The sequence below is a fragment of the Nyctereutes procyonoides genome, unplaced genomic scaffold, assembly GCF_905146905.1.
Source record: "Nyctereutes procyonoides isolate TBG_1078 unplaced genomic scaffold, NYPRO_anot_genome, whole genome shotgun sequence".
NCBI classification, from domain to species: Eukaryota; Metazoa; Chordata; class Mammalia; order Carnivora; family Canidae; genus Nyctereutes; species Nyctereutes procyonoides.
This window is the reverse complement of record NW_026575134.1, coordinates 13,072,662-13,100,256: the sequence shown is the minus strand read 5'-3', so window position 1 is coordinate 13,100,256 and position 27,595 is coordinate 13,072,662. Positions and strand designations below refer to the sequence as shown.

The window sequence follows — 27,595 nt, the reverse complement described above, 5'->3', positions numbered from 1 at the left end:
CTACTTTTACCACCTTCCCAACACCATTCAATATAAGATTTTTTTAAGATTTTATTTATTCATGAGAGAGAGAGAGAGAGAGAGAGAGAGAATGAGAGAGACAGGCAGCTAGAGGGAGAGGCAGGCTCCGTGCAGGGAGCCTGATGCGGGACTCGATCCCGGGTCTCCAGGATCACACCCTGGGCCGAAGGCGGCGCTAAACCACTGGGCCACCGGGGGTGCCCCCCAACCCCATTCAAAGCTATAATCGGACCTGAGTTATTTTACATTAATCAAGGAGTTTCAATCAATGTACTATGTCGATTAGTTATTTACATTTTGAGCTGTACCTAATTTAGAAAGAAATACACATTTCAAATACAAGGAAACTGTGTTAAGCATTACTTTTTAAATAGCAGAGGGATTCTGTAACCATACTCCATATAAGGCTGGCTGACAAAGTAAATCTGTTTTATTCCTTTTACCTAAAATAAATATAGAGGGCTTTCCAAGGTAGGCGTTCACTATTATTTTTCCAAGTGTGACCCCTGGGGGCTTGCCCTACTATAAAAGTGATTCGTACTTCCTGAATAGTTTCATCTAACTTCACCATAGATTTCATTCAAGCCAAACATTTCATATATGAAATCCCATTACCAGTAATAGTTCTAGAAAGTAAGAAAATTACTGCCCTGGAGCAATAGCTTTAAATATACCATAAAGCAACAGAGTTTCACATTCCTATACAGGGACGTATGGAAGACAACCATAGGTGGAATCAAATGTCTGCCGTATATAGACAGAGCTGAAATGGAACCATCAAAAGCCATTCGGGGGGCGGGGGGAAGGAATTAAGGTTACTGATATACACTTTAAAATAATGCTTCAGGGCAGCCCCAGTGGCACAGCGGTTTAGCGCTGCCTGCAGCCTGGGGTAAGATCCTGGAGACCTGGGATCAAGTCCCACGTCGGGCTCTCTGCATGGAGCCTCCTTCTCCCTCTGCCTGTGTCTCTGCCTCTCTCTCTCTCTGAATAAATAAAATCTTAAAAAAAAATAATGCTTCATACTTGTACCAACCTATGAGTGATCATCTGGCTCCCTAGTATTTAAGCAACCTAGTAAGGACATCCCTACTAGGGAGACCAGCTTCTAATGTCTAATCCACTAGCTGCAGGCACTAGCTGTGGCTCACCAATAAATACAGTTGCTGAAGAAGCTGACCACTCTGATAGAAGGAGCCTTCATTTTTTGCTTCCTTTTCAGAGGCATCAAGGATTGGTCTAACTGGGACATTTTAGATTACTCTTGAGTACAATTCATTTCCTTCCAAATACTGCTAAATCAGCAGTTTTGCATTCCATCTCCAAATATTATAGCATTTTGGGTATAATCCACTTTACCCTCTGTGTTTCATTCCATTATTAAAAAGAGATCAATCGGGGATCCCTGGGTGGCGCAGCGGTTTGGCGCCTGCCTTTGGCCCAGGGTGCGATCCTGGAGACCCGGGATCGAATCCCACATCGGGCTCCCGGTGCATGGAGCCTGCTTCTCCCTCTGCCTCTGTTTCTGCCTCTCTCTCTCTCTGTGACTATCATAAATAAATAAATAAATAAATAAATAAAACTTAAAAAAAAAAAAAAAGAGAGATCAATCTTTTATTTTTTTTTTTGAGATCAATCTTTTATTCTTCAAAAGATATTTTGTGAATAAGTGGTTTAAAAAATTAAAGGACAGTGTAAAATTCACACAGTTTTCTACAAACAGCTAGCTAGCTATTGGGATGCCTGGGTGGCTCATCAGTTAAGCATCTGCATTAGGCTCAGGCTCCCTGCATGGAGCCTGCTTCTCCCTCTGCCTGTTTCTCTGCCTCTCTCTCTCTCTCTGTCTCCCATGAATAAATAAATAAAATAATAAAACAACAACAACAAACCAAACAGCTAGCTATTGTGAGAATTTAAATAGAAAAAGGAAAATTCAAAAATAGTAACTATGAACTAGGAATATAAGACACATATCTACATATTACTATTTGAATGTTTAGCTCTAGACTGTGTTAAAAAAAATCCTTCAAGCATGTGCAAATAACTATTCCAAATTCTCTACAAATAATGTCCTAATACATGGAGTCCAAATCATCCTATTCTCCTTTAAAAGATTTCAGAGAACACTGAGTTAGGACCTATGATTTTCATTCTCAAGATATATATGATACAGATAAGAAGTACTCTGTAAACAGCTGTGGAATACTACAAAAGTATTGACGGCTAGGTGTGACTTTGCCAGATTGGATTGCCACAGAACTGAGAAAGGAAAATGATTCTCGCAGGGGGTTGAGATGCAAAGCCACAGCAGGATTCAGACTAGCATAGTGGTAGAGGTGGGACATTTTACATAAGAAATAATATGCCTGGGGATCCCTGGGCGGCGCAGCGGTTTAGCGCCTGCCTTTGGCCCAGGGCGTGATCCTGGAGACCCGAGATCGAATCCCACGTCGGGCTCCCGGTGCATGGAGCCTGCTTCTCCCTCTGCCTGTGTCTCTGCCTCTCTCTCTCTGTGTGACTATCATAAATAAATAAAAATTAAAAAAAAAAAAGAAATAATATGCCTATGCCTGAGGCAAGTACAGGGCATTTGTGAGAAGTAAGGATATAGATAAGCTTGATAAGAGAGGATGGTACCAACTACCAGAAGTCCTGCAGTGGCAAACAGAGTCCTGTAGATGTTAATGATTCTATGTTTCAATGACAGAAGAGAAATGATGAGAGAAATGATGAAAACAAAAACTGGAAAATTTTAATCAGCTAAAGGTGCTCACAATGGATAAAGCAGTATGAGGCTGGAGGCCAAACCCATCATAAGAGGAACAAGCCCTAGGTGGAAACAGACTTAGGGAGGAAGAAGGATGGAGGTGGGTAAATGAAAAACAATGCAGTAAAGGTTAGTGAAAATTGTGGTTGAAAGTGCTTACCCAGAAAAATCTTCTTGATGCATAGTGATGATTATGGCCTCTATGGCATCTCCCACTGAAGTTAGTAAGGGTTGCACAGCACTTCCCATAAGAACATGAATTGTCTAAAAAGAAAAAGGAAGGATAGGAAAAGTTAAAGACCAACATAAAGAAATCCAAGATGGGGGAAATATTTTGACTAAAAGTTTTTATATCCAATTCCGACTACAGTTTCTAACTGTAATAACTCAACAAAAGTCTTTTCCTCTCCCGACTGCTATTGGGAATGATCTTGAAAGCTGAAAATATATGGAATATGGCACTGAAAATTTCAACTCCCCCACTTCTCTCAAATTTTCAGGAAGTTTCATGGTCAAATGAGCTCCTGGAGAAAGGAGAGAAGACCAGTGCCACTTAACAAAGATCAAATGAACATATTTTATAAAGTTTCTGAAAAAAGTGAGGCAAGACCAAAAGTCATTTTTCAAGACTGGAACATATGCTTTTAAGCAGAGTGAATACAATAAATATGCTGGGGATTCTTACAGAGCAGAAGAGTTAGTTATATCATGGATTAAGTTCTTATTCAGTAGGAATACTATTGGAACTCGGCACCATCTTCCCTTCCCAATCTTTGTCACAAATACCCTGTACTTGAGGTTCTGGCCTGGACGTTTGCTACTAGCATCTAGGGTGCAGAGGACAGGGATGTTGCTACATACCCTACAATGCACAGGACAGTCGCCCACAACAAAGAACTATCCAGCCTAAAACATTAATAGTGCTAAGGTTGAGAACTGTTCTACAGTGAGGTATAATCATTGGCTAGGTTATATAAGACCCCTTGGCCTTAGTTATGGGTTTTTACTGTAATAATATTGACTGGGCCTCAGTACATACTTAAAATCTAAAATTTAAGTATACTATTTATGTATCAATTATGATTACATATAATGAAGATGGATGGCTTTTTAGCTCATAGGAATGATAGAAATCAATCAAAAAATGTTAAATAGGACCCTTATTTATTAAACTCCTAAATATCGTCTCTATCCCTTAATCTCTGATAAAAGCAAACATACTGTCTGTGGGGATTGAGAGAGGGAGGCACGGGGTGGGCAGCACAATGCCTGAGCAACAGCATAGTTTGTTACATTTGAGAATTATGGAGCAGAAAGATTTGAGGGTACACTTAGATTTTTTTTTTCCCTTAATGATTTAGTGATATCACTAACTGAATGTCTAAATGCAGAGGAAGTAGGTTGATTTGGGGATGGAGAGAGAGAATGATGAGTTCAGATTTGGACATGAGTTTGAAGGGCTTATGGGAAATCTACATGGGCTATCCAGGAGGTACTAAAATATTTACATTTGTAGTTTTCGATACATTTCGACTAGATTTGGTAGTCTTTCGCTTTTAAGAGAGAAGATGAAGCCAAAAGAGACAATGAGATCCCAGAAGATGATTTGTAGAGTAAGGCTAAATGCTATTTTGAAGTCATTCAGAAGAGGAGGAGACCCTGAAAGATTAAGAAGGGTGGGATTATTTATTGAGCATATATTTTATGCTGGGTATTATGGTATGTGCCTCACATATTATAACTCCATTTAAAATTCAATTATTTCCTCTTCTAAGAGTATTAATAAATGGGGAATCTAAAGTAATTTGTAGATGGGGAAATTAAAATGAAGTAAAGGACACCGTCCTTAAGTGAGCAAGTAGAAGAGCTAAGATTTCCTAGGTGTATGTGAATCCAATGAGCTTTTGGTTACACTTTGCCCACTTGGAGCAGAGAAGTAGGAAGAGACTTTAGAATATGGTGGAAACAAATGGGCAAGATTTCAAAAAGAAGAGTGAGTTTTCTTTTTCTTTTTTTTAAAGATTTATTTATTTATTCATGAGAGGCGCAGAGAGAGAGTCAGAGACACAGGCAGAGGGAGAAGCAGGTTCCATGCAGGGAGCCCGATGTGGGACTCGATCCCAGGACTCTAGGATCACACCCTGGGCCAAAGGCAGGCGCTAAACTGCTGAGCCACCCAGGGATCTCCAAGAGTGAGTTTTCTACTCTGATATCTCTGAATTGAAGTAGTGTCTAACTACAGATCTTCCTACCAATAAGACAAACAAATGACCTACTGGAGGGCTCTAGAGATGAAAAAAAGAAGTAGGTAGTTTTTAGAGGCTGTGGAAATCTAGAGTAAGCAACCAGAAGAAAGCGAGTTTTCCATCTTCTATGACTTTGTTCTAAGAGTGCCTATAGTCATGGTGGTGGTTAAGGCTGGGTGGCTAAAACACTGGGAGAAAAAGAAAACAAATCCAGCAGTCTTTCAGCACAAAGGAGCAATGGAAAGGGGACTTGGTTCAACTAGGGCTGCTAGAGAGTGAGAGGGGAAACTCAGAAAGGAGAGAGCCAGAGAAGAATGCCTAATTCTATATTTAAACTCAGCACTAGTCTTCAGCTGACTCATCAGCCATGTCTGTATAAAGCAAACAAAAAGTAGCTGGCAACCAAGGCTTAAGGACTAAACTGAGGTCTGAGGCATGGCCAGCTGCAGGTATGACTGTGTACAATAAGAGTCTAAGCAAGCTGATTAATCACTAAAGAAACATGAACACTCAGGAGCAATGTAAAAAATACTGAGTCTATACAACATAACTACTATATATACAAAAAGCTTAGAAATGTTATCAATTTTCAAGGAAAAGACCAACAGCTGCCAACCCTGAGATGATCCAGACTCTACAATTATTAGGCAAGAACTTCAGTGAGGTAAAGAAAGAAATGCTCACAATGAGGTAAAGAAAGAAATGCTCACAATAAGTAATAGGAAACCTCGGCAGAGTGAAAGTGTAAAAAAGAACCATATGGATATCTTCAACAAAAAAAAATTGCACTAGATGCATGCAGATGTAAATGTACTTGTATAAATACAAGGTTTATATATTTTATGTAACATGGTGAAATATTAACTCTAACACTTCTAAATAACCCATGAATCAAAGAAGAAGTTGCAAAGGAAATTAGAAAATATTGCAAACTGAATGAAGATAAAAGCATAACATATCAAAATTGAAGTCCTTAGAGAGAAATTTACAACTTGTTAAGTTTCTTTTGGGAGGAAAAAGGTCTAAAAATCAATGGTATGAGGTATATTAAAAAAAAAAAAAGGCAAAGAAAATCCAAAGTAAGTAGAAGGAAATAAAAAAGACAAAAGTAGAAATCAATGAAAAAGAAAGACAATAGAGGAAGTCAGTGAAGTCAAAAGTTGGCTCTCTGAAAAGATCAGCAGAACTGATAAACTCCTAACTAAACCGATGAAGCAAAGAAAAGAACACAACCAAGAGAAACAATTAAAAAGAAGTTCTCACTATGGGTCCTAATGACATTGAAAGGACAGTTAGAGAATATTATGTATTACACTGTTCTGACAAATCAGGTAACTTAGGTGAATAGATAAACATCCAGAAAGTCACAAAGTATCAAAGCTCATTCAAAAAGAAACAGAAAACTTGAATACCCTTTAACCTACTAACCAAATCAAATCAAATCTGTAAGTTACAGACTTCCTACAAAGAAAACCACAGGCCCCGATGGCTTCACTGGTGAATTCTACAAAGCATGTAAGAAGAAAACAATATAAGTTCTTTTAGAAAATAAGAGGAAATACTTTCAAACCTAATTAATGAGGGCAGTAATAACTTGATACCAAAATTAGACAAAGAATTACAAGAAAACTATATACAATATCCCTTATGATTATAGATGCAAACATCTTTAATAAAAATTAAGTAGACCAAATCCAGGAATACACAAAAAAACCCCACCATAACCAAGGTGGGTTTGACATCTGAAAATAAACTTCTGTATTTTACTAACCGAATAAAGGAGTAAAACCACTTGATTATTTCAATAGAGGAAGAAAAGCTATTTAATGAAATAGCATTTGTAATATTTAAAAAAATGTCAGTAAACTAGGAATAGAAAGGAACTTGTTTATTCTGATAAAGGCCATCTAACATTATACTTCAAAGAGTAGAATATGGCTGGAGTGCTTCCCCCCAAGACAGGGAAGTGCTCATCAACCTCCATTCTCAATAGTTCTAGTTAACACTTGTAGGAGACATCCTAGCCAGTGAAACAAGATGCGGAAAAACAGGCCTCTACTTGCATACGACATGATGGTTTACACGGAAAACATTCATTCTGACTGGGTGAGGCTTCCCACTTGGGGGAAATACAAAACAGGAATGGTAAAGGATTAAGGACTAGCTGAGGGGACAGAGAAAGGAGACTAGGTTATATTTCAGGCTCTGTACAAAGCAGGGAAGGGTGCCATACATCTTCCAAAGATTTATCTAAAATGGCTAAGATTACAAAAATATAGAAGCCTCAGCAATCTGGATTATTCTCTCATATAGAACCCACACAATAAGGGAGAAATGAAAAACTGTCATATATAAACCTAGCAATACAATCACTATCTGTACAAAACAATCTCAGTAGTAAATGGATTGGAACGACTGGGCCAAGGTGTTTAAATGCTACTTACAGCTGAGGTGCGTATAATGAAATGACTCTAACTTAATATTAATTTATGCCATCCATGACATAGTAGATAATCAGGAGATGTTAAACTTCGGCCTAAAATAACATTTAATTCTGTATAAAATCTCAACAAGGTAGAGAAGACTGTTATGAAGTGAAACATATATTTAATATCTTCTCTACCAAGGGGCACCTTTAGCTCAGTTGGTTAATTGTCTGCCTTCAGCTCAGGTCATGATACCATATGTCGCTGGATTGAGCCCGGTGTCAGGCTCCATTCTCAGTGGAGAGTCTGTTTGAAATTCTCTCCCTCCGCTACTCCCCCTGCTCTCTCTCTCTCTTTCAAGGAAATAAATCTTTAAAAAACAAACTCTATCAAATAATAAAAGTACACAGATTTTTGGTTCTTGGGCTACAATCATTTATGCACCCTAATATTCTATCCCTAATTCAAAGTAATGTACTAAGTATCCTACAATTTTAAAATTCAAGGTTCTTTTTTTCCCCTTAAATCAGAGGGTTTTGTGTTTTACTTAATATGTCATCATGGTTTTTATATGATTTAACTTAAAAAACAAGGTCAAAACTGTTTCATTGAGTCCTTGTTAACATAAGCAATTAAGTCTCTAATTGTCAGGGCCACTGCAGAGAGGCTTTAGGCCAACTGCTAGTCTTCTCTCATCCAGTTCTCAAGGGCAAAATTGGCGACGCCTCAACAAGCCGCACTCTCCAAGGACGTGAGGCCCTGGCTCTAGTGAGCAAACCTCAGAGTGAGGGCAGTAGCCCAAAATCAGGGCAATTTTTGCTTCATTAGCCTCCACTCCCAGCCCAAAGGGGCTAACAACAGGAATAAACTTTGTTTTATGTTAAAAATACAGATTTGGAGAGTGCATTCTATACTGAATTATAGTCTCAAAAGAATTTTTCTTTTCTTTTTTTTTTTAAGTTTTATTATTTATCAGAGAGAGAGAGAGAGAGAGAGAGAGAAAGAGCAAGCGCAGAGGGGGAGGAAGAGGGACATAATCTCAAACTGACTCCATGCTGGACCAGACACGAGCTCAATTCCATGACTGAGATTATGACCTCAGGCAAAACCAAGAGTTGGTCACTTAATTGATGGAGCCATCCAGGCACCCTTGAAGAGTTTATCTTTTTAATTTGTCAGGAGACTTTTATTATCAGGCAAAGTTTAGGCACTCTGTCTTAACTCACAAACTGGACTTTCTCAAACTATGAACTATGATAATTAGGGGTCAAAAAATCAATTAAGTTGGTTACTATCAGAATGTTTTAAAAAGTAATAGATAAGAGAGGGTGCCTGGGTGATTCAGTGGGTTAAGTGGCCGACTTGATTTTGTCTTAGGTCATGATCTCAGGATAGTGAGATCGAGCCCCTTGTCAGCTCTGTGCTGGGCATGGAGCCTGTTTAAGATTCACTCTCTCCCTCTGCCTCTGCCCTGCACCCCCCCCATCCCCACCCCCACATGCTCTCTCTCAAATAAATAAATCTTTAAAAAAAGGTAATAGAGGAGTATGGAAAATATAAGTGTGCATCACATAAAATAAGGAAAAAGATTATTTTGTAAAATCTTTATTTCAATTACAGAAATACATATAGATATTATATATATATACACACAATTTTATGTGTGTGTATATATTTATAAATGCTTATGTATTGTGTATGGGATCACAAAGTAAAAATCTATTTTTTTCTTTTATTTATTTATTCATGAGAGAGAGGCAAAGACATAGGCAGAGGGAGAAGCAGGCTCCCTGCAGATGGTCCAATGTAGGGCTCAATCCCAGGACCCCAGGATCACAACCTGAGCCAAAGGCAGCTGCTCAACCACTGAGCCACCCACGTGCCCCGTAAAATCTATTTCTTATCTTGGGTAGTGATCAAAATATGTTTGACAGCTACTCCTAGAAAAGAAGGGAAAAATGTGGAACTACAGAAAAGGAGACTATGTGAATTCTCTGCCTGGAAGCAAGAATGTTAAGACCTTTTAGTGTGTCATACTGGCTTGATTTTTGGTATTCTTATGATCATCAATAACTTGGATAACTCTTAACAAAAACAATTATTTTATGATGGCAGCTTTAATAATATTTTAGCATAAAATGAGATCAGCATGTTGGAGGAAAAAGAAATACAGAGAAAACATCCAAGTGTGCTTTCACTGTGTTGGGAGAAAACAGACTTGTCTTCTCCTACCCTCATATATGAATTTTAGTGTCCGTAAGTTTTGGGGCCTGTTAAATCCCCATCCATGTCATCAGACAGCATCTGACCTCAGAAGTTCCTTTCTCCTTTAGGATTTGTGACATCATCCCCTCCTAATCTTCTAGCTCACACTTACTGTTGTTTCTTTGTAGCTTCTTTACTCTCTAAATAAAAGTATTTCTCCTTGGAGTGCACTGATAGTGTCTGTCTCTGTCTCCCTCTCTTTTAACTCTACCCAAGTGATCTAAATCCATCTAACTGTTGACTTCTATGACTTTTGTACAGTTATACTGTACCATTTCACAGATGCAGAAACTAAGGCAAGAGAAAACGAACTCGTCTGAGGTCCTACAGCTAGTTAAGGCTGAGATGGCATTCATATATACGGAGTTTGCTCCAGAGTCTGCTATACATTGGGGAGAATCCCTGGGTGGCTCAGTGGTTTAGCGCCCGCCTTTGGCCCAGGGCATGGTCCTGGAGTCCCAGGAGTCTTGCGCTGGGCTCCCTGCATGGAGCCTGTTTCTCCCTCTGTCTGTGTCTCTGCCTCTCTCTCCCTCTCTCTCTGTATCTCATGAATGAATGAATGAATGAATAAATAAATAAGTAAATCTTAAAAAAAAAGTAAATACCAAATAAATATTTAGTAAGCCAATGAATGATGATGGCAAGGTGCAGCAAACATAACTCTTTGAGGTCTGGGTTTATCAACATCAGGACTTTGAACAAGTTATTATTTCTAAATTGTGTAAAATAGGGATAATAATTCACAACTTGAACAGTTGTTATAATATTTCAATATATGGCATGTGACTGGCAAGTAGCAGGTGCTAAATAAAGGATTTCTATTACCATCACTAAAATGAATTATATCCTTGTTTTTTAAAAGAGTTACCCACTGTCAACTACATATGGCTCTGAATCTCATACCAGCATTCTTTTTCATTAAACTTCCCAAGTATATTTATGTTAGTACGTAAAAAAATGGGAATTTACCGATTTCAAATCGTACAGATACACATTAGAGTTTCTCAATCTTGGTGTTACTGAAGGTTTGGGCCCAATAATTCCTTTTTGTTGGCGGCTGTCTTATGCACTGCAAGATGTTTAACAGCATCCCTGGCACTAGATGCCAAGAGCACCCCACTCCCAGTCGTGACAATCAAAAACATCTCCAGCTTTGTTAAATGTTCCCTAGGGAACAAAATCACTCTCATGGAGAATCACCACTTTACAGAGGATAATATGAGGCTGTACTACCTAAGATACAGTGATACTTGAAGACTCTTGCTTCCCTTATGATAAAATTCTCATAAGTAGAACACAATCTGTAGACACCAACAAGGTCTATTTTTAAGTTCTAGAAAATATAAACACACATGTATCCTTTCTCTTTAGGATAATTATCAGCAGCTACTTTTGGTATATGCAGAGGATTCTGAATTATTTTTAAAATGTGACATCTCCCACTCATCCAAACAATTCTAAAATCCACTTTGATCTCTATAGTCAAAGATTAAATTCTTTTACCTTAAGGGCTGAGATTATGGTTTGCTCAGCTGCTGGTGGGAATGAACTCTGACTGGAAACCACCTAGAACAAGGTTTTGATTCAGTTAGTTTTGCTTAAGTCATTTATTTTTATAAATACTCATTTTGGTCGTAACATGATAAAGCTGTTTCTACATACACATAATCTAAAATAATGATGCTATTTTATATCTTATAAGTGCTTTGAAAACTCATTAGTAATTATTAGTTAAGATAGGATGAAAACTACTTTCATGTATAAAGCAATTATACTATATACTTCAAATAATCAAAACATTAATTAAAAATTCTAAGAGTTGGCTTTTCTTTATTCACTTTAGATAGGTTTTAATTACAAAGTTTTAACCTGAAAAGGTCAGTCTAAAGCCATATTTAGGTATTTCTTTTAAAAAAATCACTATACTCAAGGCCGACTATAATTTGACAAGTCTTTAAGATATAAATGTCAAACATTTACAAATCAATACAAATATTATGAAGATTCCAAAAGTATCAATAAAAGCATTTAAATCAGCCTAAATAAAGAGAATCTTTCACTGATTGCGATACTTTAGAGTAATAATGAAAGGGAATGGAAAAATACATCATTTATTCTTCTTACTTATGTCTGTTATTTCCTTTCTGAGGTTTGCTTGTTAATAATGCTTTGAAATATATTCTATTTAATATGTGACATACACATTTTTGAAAACCCTTGATAAAAAGACTTGTTAAAAATTTAAGTGAATAGTCAATTATAAGTATTCTAAAATACAACTGAGCATATTAAAACTCGAATTAAAGGTCATGTTTCCAAGAGCATCCCCTAACCTTTAGCTTCCTTCAGGCCTTCTAAATATTTATCTCTCTACTTACTAAATATTTTTGAAATGATTTATAGAGAGGAAACACGAGCTACTCAGAAGTCAAAGATTGGGTTCAAAGTGTTGCTATCCCCACAAATACAGTTCATCTTAGAAATAATAGATGAAAGCAAACAATTGAAAGTGCATCATTCAAAAAAAAATTACACCAGTAAAACAATAGCAAAAAAGAATACATTTTTTTCTACATTCAAGGAGTCATCAGTGATTATATCATAAACATTCACAGTTTAGGGATCCCTGGGTGGCGCAGCGGTTTGGCGCCTGCCTTTGGCCCAGGGTGCAATCCTGGAGACCCGGGATCGAATCCCACGTCGGGCTCCCGGTGCATGGAGCCTGCTTCTCCCTCTGCCTGTGTCTCTGCCTCTCTCTCTCTCTCTCTCTGTGACTATCATAAATAAATAAATTTAAAAAAAATAAAGTAGATGTTCATTTAAAAAAAAATTCACAGTTTAATGCAGTTCCTTCCCTCCTCTTCTGTGCAAAGATAGAACCTTCACAATGTGTAGAAGGGATTAAGATTTCTTACTCTGCCATTAGCTTTGCTCTAACTTACTACCAACCACATGATAGCAAATTATGTTTTTTAACAGGCATGAAACACATATGATTTTACCCTTACGCCATTTGCTCAATAAACTTGATTATACCAATCAAGGCTGATGATCTATAGTTCATAGGTTTTAAACCAAATGAAAAGACAAAAGTGACACAAATGATAAAGGCCAGGAACAAAAACTGTTTAAAAAGAGTTCATTCTGCAGCTGATTTTATATTCATCATGTTCTCATTGCATTCCTTTGCAAAAAAAAATTAAATAATTCCTCATTGTCTAAATTTGAGGCAAAAAGAAAGAAGCTGAAATTAAGTCAAAAGAAAGTGATTAAAACAAAATAAAGATTACCTTCGTTATAGACTGATGCAACTTATACAGTGAATTCACTACTGCCACATTTCTTCTCTGCCCTTCTGTAAGAGGTCCAATCACCTGACTTGCATCTCCTTGTGTGGATAGCTGTAAGAATGTAACACAAAAAGAAATGACCAAAATGACACTTCATATTTAACTGGGAAGCTCATGTTTCCTGACCAAAAAAAAAAAAAAAAAAAAAGGTTGAGAAGTATCCAGGTCAAGGGTTGGACTTTAGGCATAGCTGGAACCTCTGTAGACAGAACACCATGAATGTGGAAGCCCAATTAGCCCAACTGTATGCACAAGAAGAATTTCTTCCACCAATACTTCAGAGTGGATGGACCCCTGCAGCACATGTGATCCAAAAGCCCCATGTGTGCTGGTGTTTTCATACAACAGCAGAGTACTTTCAGGGAATACCTTCCGGCAATTGTGAATAGTCTTTCTACTTAAAAACTCAGAAATAAGCCATCAAAACAAAACGAAAGGAAAGGAAAGGGAAAAAAGAAAAGAAAATGAAAAATAAACAAAGGGAAGGAAGGAAGATGGAATAAAAATAAAGCTAATATATATCTGACAGCCATCATAATCCTCCATGAAATGGGTGGTAAAAAGAGGGTTTTACTTTCATTTCTATAGATTAAAATTTTGTTTTAAAAAGGAAGTTAGCTAAGATTATACTGTACATGGATGATCAGTGTAAGTGGTTTTAAAAACTTTTTATTCCCTCACCTTTAATTTAGTTCTGAATACATGAGTTTTAGGACAGAGGACATGTAATGCTTTAAGAATTAATCTAGAATTCTTATAGTTTGATATAAGAAAAGAACCCACATATAAACTATTCTCAATATATTGATCATATTTTAATCAAATCATCTGTAACAATTGTTTTTTAAAGATTTATTTATTTAGAGAGAGAGTATGCACAAGTTGGGGGAGGGGCGAAGGAAGTGGGGGGGGAGAGAGAGAGAGAGAGAGAGAGAGAGAGAGAGAGAGAGAGAGAGAAAGAACATCCAAGCAGACTCCACACTAAGTGTGGAGCCCGACATGGGGCTCGATTCTGGGACCCTGAAATCACGATCTGAACCAAAATCAAGAGTTGGATGCTTAACCAACTAAGCCACACAGGCACCCCTGGCAAAAAAAAATTTTAAGTGAATTAAATTTGATTAGGACAACTAAATTTGATCTAAGTCAACTCTATGAACATGGACATAGATCTCAACGTGTGAAAAACTGATCTTTTAGAAAAGCTGAAAACTAAGATCATTTTGCCTTTGTTATAGCAAGCCAATAAAGTCTGGGAGAAAGAAATACTATCTTGCTTTCTATTTTCCTTTGATAAACACACATACATACATTTATAAAAATTAAATTCAATGTCTACTTTATCAATTCATACTGTAGTAATAAAATGCAGTTTAAAAATATTAAAAACTGCAATCAAAGGGAATATTCCTCTGTTAACATTACAACCGATGGCTACAAAGTCAACATAAGACTTTTTGACATTAGCTTAAGGAACTCTACTTTATTCTGGCTTTCCTTATGGACATGGTCACCAACTTGCAATTAAGTTGAGCTTGAAAACTGGAGAATAAAATGGCAGTTGTCAGTGGCACCAGTGTTTACGGTAGATTTGGGGTGCTGAATGCTGTAAAGGGCATTTAAAAGTTATGAATTCTAGCTATACAATTTTTAAAAATCCAATCTCTCTTACTTTTCTTGAGATTCTCTCCAAATAATCTTGAAGTATATCAAAGAAATGAGAAAGGGAAAAAAATTTTCTTATGTTTTCTTACATCTATTTATTTTCTGTATTCTATATTTAATGAAAAGACAGGCTCACTGCTAGAAAAGAATAAAGATCCGTTTATTACTGATAATTGACCTTATTTGGGGGGATTTAAAAAGTACAGAAAGGCCCTTGTCAGACTCATGATGATGCCGTAATAAAAAAGCAGATAGTAGCAAATGTTGGCCAGAATGTGGAGAAATCATAACCCTCACCACTGCTGGTGAGAATGTAAAATGGAGTGTCACTTTGGAAAACCAGTCTGGTGATTTCTCAAATATAAACAGAGTGACCACATATATACCCCAGAATTAGACTCTTTGTTATATACACAAGAGAAATAAAAACACATGTTCCCACAAAAACATGTATATAAATGCTCACAGCAACATTATTCCATAGTGTAATAGCCCAAAAATAAAAACAACACAGATGTCAACTGATAAATGGATAAATAAGACATAGTCTTTTCATACAACGCCCAGCACAAAAGAGAGTGAAGTTCTGATACATGCTATAATGTGGATGAACCTTAAAGACATTTTAACTAAAAAAAGCCAGTCACAAAAGCCACATATGGAATGATTACATTTACGTGAAATATCCAGAATAAGCAAACCCAGAGACAAAAAGTAGATTAGTAATTAGGGGAGGCAGGAAGAGAGGTTAAATGGAAAGTGACTGCTAATGGGTAGGAGCTTTCTTGTTGGGGTGAAGAAATGTTCTAAATTTGATTGTGAATATACTAAAAACCACTGAATAGTCCATTTATATGGGTGAATTACCTTTTAATAAAGCTGTTTTTTAAAAAGTATAGAAATAAAAATCACACTTCAAGGGTTACCTGCTGGATGCCTCAAGCCTTGTAAAAACTAGCCTTTACGATATGATGGCTAAGTTGGAAACCTACAAGGTTCTGCGAAGAAAACATTACACTTAGAAGAGCAAAACATTGACGATATAAAAGAACTATGGATGAAATACCGCTGTGCCAAAAACAACAAAATTCAAATATCAGTGTGAAACTATAACACTAGGAGATTAGAAATGTAAGATAATCTATTGCTTCTCCTACTTTTACAGCACAGAATATAGTCAGCCCAACACCTGAGCTTGGTGGATTGCCCTGTTTCTCTCCAACACCATTCTTGCCATAATTGTTCTGGGGAAATAATTTCGAATTTACAAAATATTAAAAAAATAAGAATACTGCAAGGAGCACTCATAGATACTTTACCCAGATTTGCTTATTTTTAAAAATATTTATTTATTTACTTTGGCAGGGGAGGTACAGAGGGAAGGGGAAAGAATCTCAAGCAGATTCCTCGCTGAGTGTGGAGTCCCACTTGGGGCTCCATCTTACGACCCTGAAATCATGACCTGAGATGAAATCAGACACTTAACTGAGTCACCAAGGCACCACCCCATCAGATGTTTTTAACAACAACTTTGAAAAGTTCTGATAAATGTTTAGTTACACAGTTATACCTATACTTATTTTTTTTAAGTGGTGAGCATGGCTATATAATTACCAATTTTTAAAAAAGATTTTATTTATTTATTCATGAGAGACAGAGAGAGAGAGGCAGAGACACAGGCAGAGTGAGAAGCAGGCGCCACACAGGGAGCCCAACGTGGGATTCAATCCCGGATCTCCAGAATCACGCTCTGGGCTGAAGGCGGTGAGCCACTGGAGCTGCCCACTAAGTTAATTTTTAATGAGGAATTTATACTGAGATAAGATCTTTTGACCTAATACATGCTTTCTATCTAATTTTGGGGTTCACAGCAAAAAAAAAGTACACACAGAAAGGCAAGGTATTATTACTGTTATTATTTTAATGAAAAGTATAAAGGGTAAATATTTGGTTCTCAGATTGTCTCCCCACCTCCCACTCATACGGAAGACATCAGTAATCAAATAGTCCTGTTACAGTCTGGCAAACACAGTGCTCCGGGCAGCAACTACCAATTTCTTAAACCTGACACAGGGGATGAAATAAATTTGTAATCCCTGATCTATGTCATATCAGATTTTCTGGACAGATGGTCCAATAATTCTAAGTGTATTCATTTAAATGTTTTCTAGGTCAAGAGATGCTAATGAGCAACATATTCCAAGAGCCTTAAAACTGCTATATCCTTATTTTTCCCTCTATTAGAAATGTATCCTAAGAATACAATAAATTAAAACTATATGCACAGAGATAATGCTATTTATAAAACAGAGAAACTGGAAAATCCCACATGTCTAAGAATAAGAGAATAGTTAGGTATATTTGGCAACTCATATTATGGAAGAAAAAACAATGGGAGATGCTTATGTTACAGGGCCGACTAAAAAACAAACAAACAAACAAAAAAACAAAACAAAAAAAAAACCCATGCAAACAGCACATTTGTCTGTGCAGAAATTCACTTTCACAAAAAGACAAGAAAGCAAAAATGTTAAGAAATATTATGAAGAATTACACAGTGAGTAAAGTTTGAAATATTAGTAAAGAGCATTGTTGAATTACATTAAGTATCTAAAAAGGTTCACTTGTAGAATATACTTAGAAACCGTTGCACAAGATAATTTTATTCAATAATTAAAATAAAAGGTATGCAATCTCCATCTCTGAAAGACTTAAGATAATTTGAGAAAATAAGCTGCTTTTAATTGTCACTGTTTAATTGTCCAAAAGAAGGTTTTGGGGAAAGACAGTTTCTTTCTTTTTCTCTTTCTTTCTTTCATTTATTTATTTGAGAGGGGAAGGGGAAGGGGAGAGAGAATCTCAAGCAGACTCCCCACTGAGCACAGGGCCTGTGGGGCTTGATCTCATGACCCTGAGATCATGACCTGAGCCAAAATCAAGAGTTGGACACTTAACCAACTGAGCTACCCAGGTGTCCCAAGATAGTTTCTTTCGATCTAAAAATTTGTGACACAAATGAAAATAACTGATTTTTATTTATATTTATTTATCAAATGCCTTCATCATAGATTACCTGGTTCAGATTAAGGAATACAAGAATTACAATTAAAAATATTACTTAGGGGAAGCCTGGGTGGCTCAGTGGTTGAGTGCCTGCATTTGGCTCAGGGCATGATCCTGGAGTTCTGAGATCAAGGCCCACATCAGGTTCCCTTCAGGGAGCCTGCTTTTCCCTCTGCCAATATTTCTGCCTCTTTCTGAATCTTTCATGAATGAGTAAATAAAATCTTTAAAAAAAATAAAAAATAAATAAAAATAAAAATATCAGTTCATTATAACATGTCAATTACCCTATAAAAACATAAAATTAAATACATACACATACTCACAATTAAATTATCAAACATCCCTAGTTTGTAATACATTAAAAACTATATTGTATTTGGAAGCCAGACGCAGGGGATATTTCTACAAATGTACAGCAAAGGAAAATTTGTAGGTTTATGTAGCATTTCTTCATTTCCCTGGCATGTCAACTTAACTATTAAGTTCTCTCACAAACGAGACTTATTTTCTTAGATGCTAAAACTATCAAAAAATACTTTCAAGTAAATCTTTCTACACTGCAGGTCACATGTTTCTGGTTTCATAAATAAGGCCCACAGAACATGTACCCCAGGGCGGCATATTCTACTTAAATGAACCACTGTATCTGATCACTAGTGTTCCAGTGAGCCGTGTTTTATGCTATTACCTATTCTTGTTTTAAAAGTGAATATATTGGGATCCCTGGGTGGCGCAGCGGTTTAGCGCCTGCCTTTGGCCCAGGGCGCAATCCTGGAGACCCGGAATCGAATCCCACGTCAGGCTCCCGGTGCATGGAGCCTGCTTCTCCCTCTGCCTGTGTCTCTGCCTCTCTCTCTCTCTCTCTCTCTGTGACTATAATTAAAAAAAAAAAAAGTGAATATATCAGAGATGCCTGGGTGGCTCAGCTGGTTAAGTGTCTTTGGCTCAGGTCATGATCCCAGGGTTTTGTGATTGAGCTCAGCATGGAGTCTGTTTCTCTCTCTCTCTCTTCCCTGCTCATGCTCTCTCTCACCTTCTCTATTGCTATGCCTCTCTTTCTCTCAAATAAACAAATAAAACCTTTAAAAAAATAATAAAGGTGACTCCTTCAGAGTTTAGTGGGTTTATATGGCTGCTTGCCCCTTCACTCCTTAAGCAGCCTTAGGTTACTATCTCTTTAGAAATTTAGTGTTTCCTTTTTCTGTAACTTTTGGAGATTTTCAGGAATCCTTCTCTTATTCCTAAGGTGTCAGTTTTCTCTTCTTAATATCTCTTATCTCCTCTCATCTTGGTCTAACTTGCATTAAAGTGGGAAAAGAGGACTAACCACATGATAGCTTGGAGACATTTCTATGAATGAAGTGTATACTTCAGTGCATGGACACTGTGACATCAATCCTAGCAGTTCAGAGGATATTTTTATTTTATGTATGTTAACATACAACCGAAATGGTGGAAATAAGACCAAAGCTTGTTTATACGCACACATGTAGCTTTTTAATTCAAAACTGTATTGGCTCTTACACCCTGTATTCCTGTTACAAAGCCTTTTTATCATTACTTTTCTCATTAACCTTCTCTAGATCTCCCACACTTTTACCCTTTAGGTCAAAATATCCACCTGGCACATGAGATTTGTTAACCACAGAGGGTGGGAAAGGCAAATATAATTTGCTAAGAATGGATCATTTAAAAGTTTTACTTTATTTTCCTTCAAAGGACCTCATGCTTTTGAACAAAAGATGGAATTTCCACCTACCCATGACTAATCACTGGTTTCTAAACACTGGCTTTGTTAATTAAATGTAGAGTCACAAGTCTGCATATTTTAAATTCTTTGTGGAAGAGAGAATTGTTCACTGTCAGGTATACTGAGTTTTTCCCATTTTCTAATAATGAATACTATGATTAATTCATTAATCAACAGATAAACTCTTCACATATACTCAGTATACAGGAGGAAGCGTCTTTGATTTAGGATACTCTGGGTTTGGTAGAGAGTGAATTTTAAACCATAGATTTTCCAAAAGAATGAAAATGTATTACCCTCAGGGATATAGAAAAACTAAAATCCTAGCATCCTACTATTAAGGCCTTAATTAGCTGATAAAAAACAAAAACAAAAACAAAAACACTCCTAACATCCTACTATAATATCCTACTATCCTAAACCTAAGTTAGCTAATAAAATTTTAAAAAATAATTAATAGTTTATACATTTGTAAATACAGACTAATACTTTTAGTTTTTGAGAGATGTAAATTCTAATGTAATTAAACCTACAATTTTGAATGCAGTATTAATTTTCATTGCAAAGTTCTTTATTTACAGTCAAAATATAAATTTCAATCTAACTAAAGTCCTAATAACAAAAAAGTTTATATTATTGAACTTCAAAGCAATAAGCTTCTGAATATTAACCTTAATAGTAGTGTTCATAATGTTAAACCAGAAAAAAAATTATCTGATTGAGAATAATTATTATCTAAAAAACTAGGAATTTATTTTGCAAATCGCAATGTCATTTTAAGTTTGTGTCTGCCTTAAATGACTACAGTTGTCTAATAGAGTCTTGAGGTAGTTCAATTTCCCATTTTAATAATTGATTTGTCAATTTCTCTCTGAAATTCTCTCCATCCGTTTTATTAGTCTGAGGTTGCACTGTAAGGTGTATCATAATTCTTACACCTTCCTAGTAAATTATTCTTTTTCTCGTTTAATGACACTCCCCTCAAAACCCTAATAATGCTTTTTGCTTTAGAATCTATTTTGTCTGATATTATTATAGCACTTTTTATCATCTCTCATCTAGTTAGTATTTGCCTGAAACATCTTTTCTCCATTCCTTTACTTTCATCTTTTAATATATTCTTATTGATGAGGGATAGAAGCAGAAAAATGTTCACCTTTAACCCAGAAGGCTGACCTATAGCCTGCATTGTTCTTTTTTTTTAAAAAAAGTTTTATTTATTTTAGAGAGGGAGAGAGAATCTGAAATAGAGTCTGTGCTGAGCATGGAGCCCCATGCAGGACTCAATCCGATGACAACAAGATTATGATCTCAACCGAAGCCAAGAGTTGGACACTTAACGGACTGAGCTACGCAGGTGCCCCTAGCCTGCAGAGTCCTGATAAGGATCAAATACATGCAGGTTGCTTCATTCTTAGAGGGTCTCATGACTGCCTGTACATCTCACTGATTGTTAATATCGAGCTGAATACTAAATACCAGAGAAATTTTGCTAAAGCAGTTTTACGAGTGGAAATTTGAAGACGACATTTATGATCTAACACTCCTTGCTTGTCTCATCCCCCTTGGGCACCAAGCATATAGCCACCAACTTCATAGGGCAAAAAGTGTAGCTCTTTCTGCCCACGGGCCCAGTCCCTATGCTATAAGAAAAGCACCTGTTTGTACCAAAAAATGTCCCAAGTATTCTTTCTTGACTATGACAAGAAATCATATCACTTCACATGTGATATACCATATCACTTATGTTTTAGGCATGTCACACAAAGTTAAATTTAGTTATTGAATCTATCCAAATTGAGAAATGTCAGTGGTCAGTTTAGTCTTCCAAATATACTGTTTACATTTATTGTAATCAGTGATATATTTGACATCCATCTTACTATGTACTTCTCATATGATTTTTTTTGCTTCTTTTTATTTTCAGCCTTTTACTGAATGATACTTTTGTCTTTTACCTATTTTTCCATCATGGACTGATGAAGCTACATATTTTATTTCTACTCTTTCAGTGGTCATAGTTAAGTTATTAAAATTCATATTCAATTTAAGTCAAAACATCTGTGGCTTTACAGTCCTCCTGAATAATATGAGCATTTTAGAATGCTTTAAAATTCATTATCCCTTCTCCTCATTTCAAATTTTAATGTAGAATAGTATTTCAGTTCTATCTTATTTACAAGTCCCAAATTAGTCACTATTATTTCTTGATTTATGCAATTAAGGCTTGGATTTACCTACATGTTTACCAATTGTTTGTGCTATTACTTCTTGCATTCCAATACTTCCTTTTGAGTTAGAGTTTCTCCTTTTCTGTCCAACCATTAAATGGCTTCCATTTCTTGCAGAGTGAAGTCCAAGGCTAAACCTCCTACCATATTTCTACAAGGGCTGGTGTGACCTAGAGCTATGGTTACAGTTTCCAGAAAATCAGATTAGGTCACAGAAATTCCAAGAAAGCAAGAGCATTTAGTCAGTCTCTTGTCTTTTAGTATTCCAGAATACGGGCACATAGCAAAGCTGAAGAAGCAGGGTCCTTAGAACCAGAGAGAGGCTCTGGTTTCAAGGTGCTACTTTACATATAACAGGATACAGAACGCAAACTGCTGCAACAGCTACTAGACTCCTGTTGGCTTTTAAGCCACTTATACCTCTCTCCTCAGCCACACTCAGTGTGATCAGTCCCTTCAGGTGCCACTTAACTGATTTCTTCTGCAAGTTAAAAACCTGCATATGGTAAAAACAGAAACAGAACTCACTTAAAAGTATAAATTGAAAACCAAATGTTCTCTCTCCACATCTTTAGTCCTATTCTCCAAAGTTATACACTAACAGTTTCTTGTTGGGATCTTCCAGAAAAGAAGAGAGAAAAAAAAAACAGCATTTATTTATATTAGCTGTTTCACTTACAGGTGGGACTACTAAATGTACTATTTTTACCTTCTTTTTCTAGCTTAATAATATGTCTTAAGTTTTCCAAAATAGCACATAAATGCCTTCACAAGACTACCAGGTATCTCCCTTACTATTTCACTCACTAGTTCATACTATCAATTATTTTCTTGAAGCATTTTCTATGGATTCCTGAGAGAAAAAGGAATCTGAATTCCCCAGAGCTCAATATTCCTTGTCATTACTGTCAATCTTTGAAGGCTATCAGAATGATTACAGTTAGAAACTCAATTTCCCAACTAAATAGGGTTCTCAGCAAGAGAGTGGCCACATATACTTTATAAAAGTAAAAATAAAGAAAGCTATACCCAAGAAAAGATGCCTACACACACACACACATGCACACGCACACTCATATCCCTTATTTTCTTCAAACTTCCAAATGTACAGCATATTATATCTAGTTTTGCTTAGTTTATTTTAGGAAGTTCTTAGATGTTTAAACTGGGGAGAAGTGGGTGGTTGGTGAACTAAAGAAGAAAAATAGGCATTTCTACTTTTCCTGATCTGTCCTTTTTTACTTTTTTTCTAAGGTTAGTTTATGCAATATTAGAGATTCACTAAGCATCTTCCAAAATTTATAAAAGCCTCCATATTCTTTCAAGTCCTAAAGACTACATGATTATCCCCTATAAACCTAGGATATACCTATGTGGCCCCACCTACTACAGGCTTTTTAAAAAGTATTTTTAATTTAAATATAAAATCAAGATAGAAATATATTTTAAAAAATCAACAAACAGGTAAATGAATTATCACAAATCAAAAACTCTTGTAACCACAGACAAGAAATTTAAATATTACTAGCACTCCAAAAACCCTTCCTTGTGGTCCCAATTCAATCATCTCCTCCTTCCTCCTATAAAGTGATTTCTTTATATAAATGGAATCATTTGGGACATATTATTTCATTTATATTAGCCAGATACATGTTTGTATTTTGCTCAACATTATGTTTGTCAGATTCTTTCACGTAGGAATGTATGTAAGCTAAAGTTTCATTTTTAAATATTGTATAGTATTCCACTAATGAATATCTTAGCATTTATGTATCCATTCTACTGTTGATAGGCATTTGGGCTGTTTCCAGTTTGAGGCTATTACAAATAATGCTATTACAAATGTCTCGTGATGTACACATATGGGTATTTCTTTTGGGTTTCCTTTTCACATTTAGATCTACATTCTATCTAAAACTGATTTTTGCCTCTGGTGAGAGCCAACTATCACTTTTTTCTATAAGGCGTTGAAAGGAAATCATCACTTACTGGAAAGACCATCCTTTCCCCACTGCTCTCTACTGCCACCATCTTTGTCACATAGCAAGTGACTGTATATGTGTGGGGCCGTTTCTCTTTCAATGTATTTCTCTATCCTTATGCTAATACTTCATCATCTTAATTACTGTAGATTTCTAATGGGTCTTGATATTAGTCGAGCAAATATTTCTGCATTGGTAAAAAAGTATACTGTTATATTGAACTTATAGATCGATTTTAGAAAGACATATATATTTACTATGCTGAGCTATCCAATCTGTGAAGAGAGTATGTGCCATCATTTACTTATTCCTTTAATTTCTCTCAATATGACTTAGTTTTCAGTGTAGTCTTCCCATGTTTTCTCAAATTATTCACAGAAACATGTTATTTTTGATGCCATTATAAATAATGTTTTCAAAAAATAAATTCTATATTCTGTTTTCTGGTATGCAGAAATAGTTGATTTCTGTATAATTTGTGTATGAAGGAGTTCAGGACATGCCACTCCAAAATATGCTGCTCTGGTATATTATTTTGAGTTTAAGTCACTGAAAAACAGCAAATACAGCAGAATGGCTTTCTCTGAACTTGCCTTATCTGCCTGAGGGCAGTCCTCCAAAAGGAACTCAACCGTCATAAATCCTCTCTCTAAAAGTTTCATCGACCAGGAAAACTGATTCTTATCACAGGACAGAAAACAGGAAGTAGCCATCACAACCACACACACATTTTGTCACAAACTCTATCTCCCATCTATTCTTCCAAGGGCCTGATCATCTTTTCTAAAAATCATTCATTCTATCCTAAGTGGGCCATATCCCCTCTTCCTTTTCCTCATTAAAACATTACAGTTTGTGACAAACATTGGGAGATTTTCTAGATAATTTTCAACCCTTTCAGGAGGAGGGATTATAGACCTCTTTGAAATATGTCACAGTTTCCCAGAAAAAATTCACATGTCATAACATTTGATAATTTCCTGGGCTTCACAGCCAGATATCCTGAAGCCCCTTCACTGACCTTGTAGATTAACAATTCCTACCCTAAAATATTGAAAAATGACTTTAAAAAGAGATTATCCGAGGAGAAAAAGGATTTTCTTGATTCCTATCACAGAACACTTTCCATGTACATCATTTTTTTTAGGTATGTCTCAGAAAATACCCTAAATTGGCATAACTTCATACTAGTGAGTTGAGTAAAAGTTGCCCAAAAGTGTGCTATGTGCTTGATGTAGTAAAGGATAATCTGGAAATATCAGTCTTCTGAGATGTAAATGAGTTCTTTTATATTCAAAAGCAGGAAACTTTAGTTCGCATCCTAATTTTTAAAGGAAGGGTTTATGTGTCTTTTTTTTCTTCCCCTCTCACAGATTGTCTCAAGCGTTTGGGGGTTTTAGAATTGGTCTTTCAATCATGCTTCCCTCTCCCTTCCAAACCATTGTTCTCCAATTCACAACTGTATCTAATGCTTAAGGCTCAGAAATCCCATCACATTGGTGGCATATTGCAGATCCAATTCCTGAGTGTGTTTTGGCCTTGGTTCCATTTACCAAGCAATACTGCCTCATATCATACTATGCTGGTACTTATAGCAGCCCTCAGAGTTAAATGTAGGTTTTCTTTATATCATATTTGTGAATATGGCTAGATCTTTACTGTTAGGTATATCTGTACATTTGAGTATGCTAGCTAGGAGAGTGTTCTGAGTGAATCAAAGCCTAACCTTGACTAAAGGCTGACAATTTTCTCTCTCAGATACATACTTCTATGTAGTGTAATTTTGAAACATACATTAGGGAATTAAATTATATTCCAATACCCTGGAACAAGGATGAGAATAAAAGCTCTTTCTGATCATTAATATGCTTGAAAAGATGTAAAAGCTCTATGGTAGTGAGACTTCTAATTCCTGTAAAAATGGACCAGGTAATTCAGACTAATCCTGTTAATGAGAATACCTTGAAAAAGTGAATAATGTATTTTAAAAATCTTCATGGTATGGAAGTGCTAATATGGTAGTAAAAAATTATGAGGCAAGATTCAATTGCCCAAAATTCTTTTCAAGTCTCTACTACTTCTATTTCCTAGAGTTAGTATGGGAAATTCTATTGTTCAGAGACTGAAGAAACTTCACATTCTGAAATTAAGTTAAAAATAAATAAAAGTACCTTTTGTAATGAAAAAAAAGAAAACATGTAAGAAAAATATTTATTTGAATATTATATACAGTAACGAAAACAGGGTTAGGGCAATAAAGATTAGAAAATGTGATAAGGGGTCAAAATATATATCATAAAATAAAAACAAGGCTCATGAGTTTTTTTAAAGTAATATTAACATTAATTAAAATCATTAAGTGAATTATAATAGTAATAAATTTCTTTTTGGCTATGAAACTGATATTGAATGCCATTAAAATTTATTACACACTTGGGAGAATGTATTTGCCAATCATGTATCATAAAAGATTAATATCCTACATATATATTAAGAACTCCTACAACCCAGCAGCAAAAACCAAAAAACCCAATGAGATTTTAGATCTTCTGAACAGACAACCACAATGATATATGACCTCTTATACCTAGTATCAAAAAAGACATATAGTAAGTGTTAGTGAGGATATGAAGAAAAGGCAACTGTTAGGCACTGTTGGGAATATAAATTGGTGCAGCCACTATGGAAAACATTATGGACCTTTCTCAAAAAATTAAAAACAGAACTATCACATGGATCTACTTCTACTTTTCATTCTGTTTCTGGGTATTTACCCAAAGAAAATAAAATTACTATCTTGAAGAGACATCTGCACTTCTATGTTCACTGTAGCATTTATACTAGCCAAGACATGGAAACAACCTGTCTATGAATAGATGAATGGATGAAGCAAATGTCAGAGATATACGCACACGTGTGTATGTATACATACTCATACATACATCACACATATATACACACACACACGTATATGCAATGGAATATTATTGAGCCATTAAAAGAGGAAGAAAATCCTGTCATCTGTGATAACAAGAATTGACCTAAGGGCATTATGCTAAATAAAATAAGTCAGACAGGGAGTCGATACTGCATAATTATCACTTGTACATGGAATATTTTAAAAAGAAGAATTCATAGGCACAGAAAACAGATTGGTGATTGCTAGAGGCAGGGCAGAGGCAGAGGCAATATGAATGAAATGGTCAAAATACAAAATTCTATTATAAGATAAATAAGCCCTGGGAATATAACATATAGCAGGGGGCTACAGTTAATAATACTGTATTGAATATTGAAAACTGCTAAGAGAGTAAATTTTTAAAGTTCTCACCACAAAAGGGATGCCTGTCTGGCTTGATTGGAAAAGCATGCAACTCTTGATCTTGGGGTCATGAGTTCAAGCCCCACACTGGGTGTAGAGATGACTTAAACAAACAAACTTAAAAAAAAAAAGTTCTCACCACACACACATAAATTAGGGGCACCTTGTGGTGGCGCACCTGTTTTCTGTTCAGGTAGTGATCTCAGGGTCACTGAGATCAAGCCCTGTGTCAAGCAGACTCCCTGACTGGGGAGTTAAATGCAGATCTTCAACTCCATTTTTTTATAGCTCAAAAAAATACACACATATGTGAATAGATATTTTTTAAAAATTAATACACACTGACAAGCTTCTAGTAGGGAGATTAAGGAATAAAAAGGAAAGTTCATGAACTGTCTTTTTTTGTTTTTGCCATGATCCTAATTTGGCTTTGAGACATACGGCATGATTGGTCCCAGTCCCAGTCCCTCATCCCTCTCTGCATTTACATCCTTTGCAATTAAC

The 27,595-nt window shown here is 36.0% G+C and overlaps 1 protein-coding gene across 1 annotated transcript in view; it reads right to left on the bottom strand.

Annotated features, from left to right (window-relative positions):
* The window catches only part of COG5 (component of oligomeric golgi complex 5), a 282,416-nt gene that overhangs the window by 24,836 nt on the left and 229,985 nt on the right, over window positions 1-27,595 (bottom strand). The window contains exons 15-17 of the mRNA XM_055300749.1: window positions 13,016-13,126; window positions 11,229-11,291; window positions 2,949-3,052 (exon numbers count right to left, since the gene is read on the bottom strand). Of these exons, the coding sequence (XP_055156724.1) occupies window positions 2,949-3,052; window positions 11,229-11,291; window positions 13,016-13,126 (278 nt within the window). The remainder of the gene's footprint in view (window positions 1-2,948; window positions 3,053-11,228; window positions 11,292-13,015; window positions 13,127-27,595) is intronic.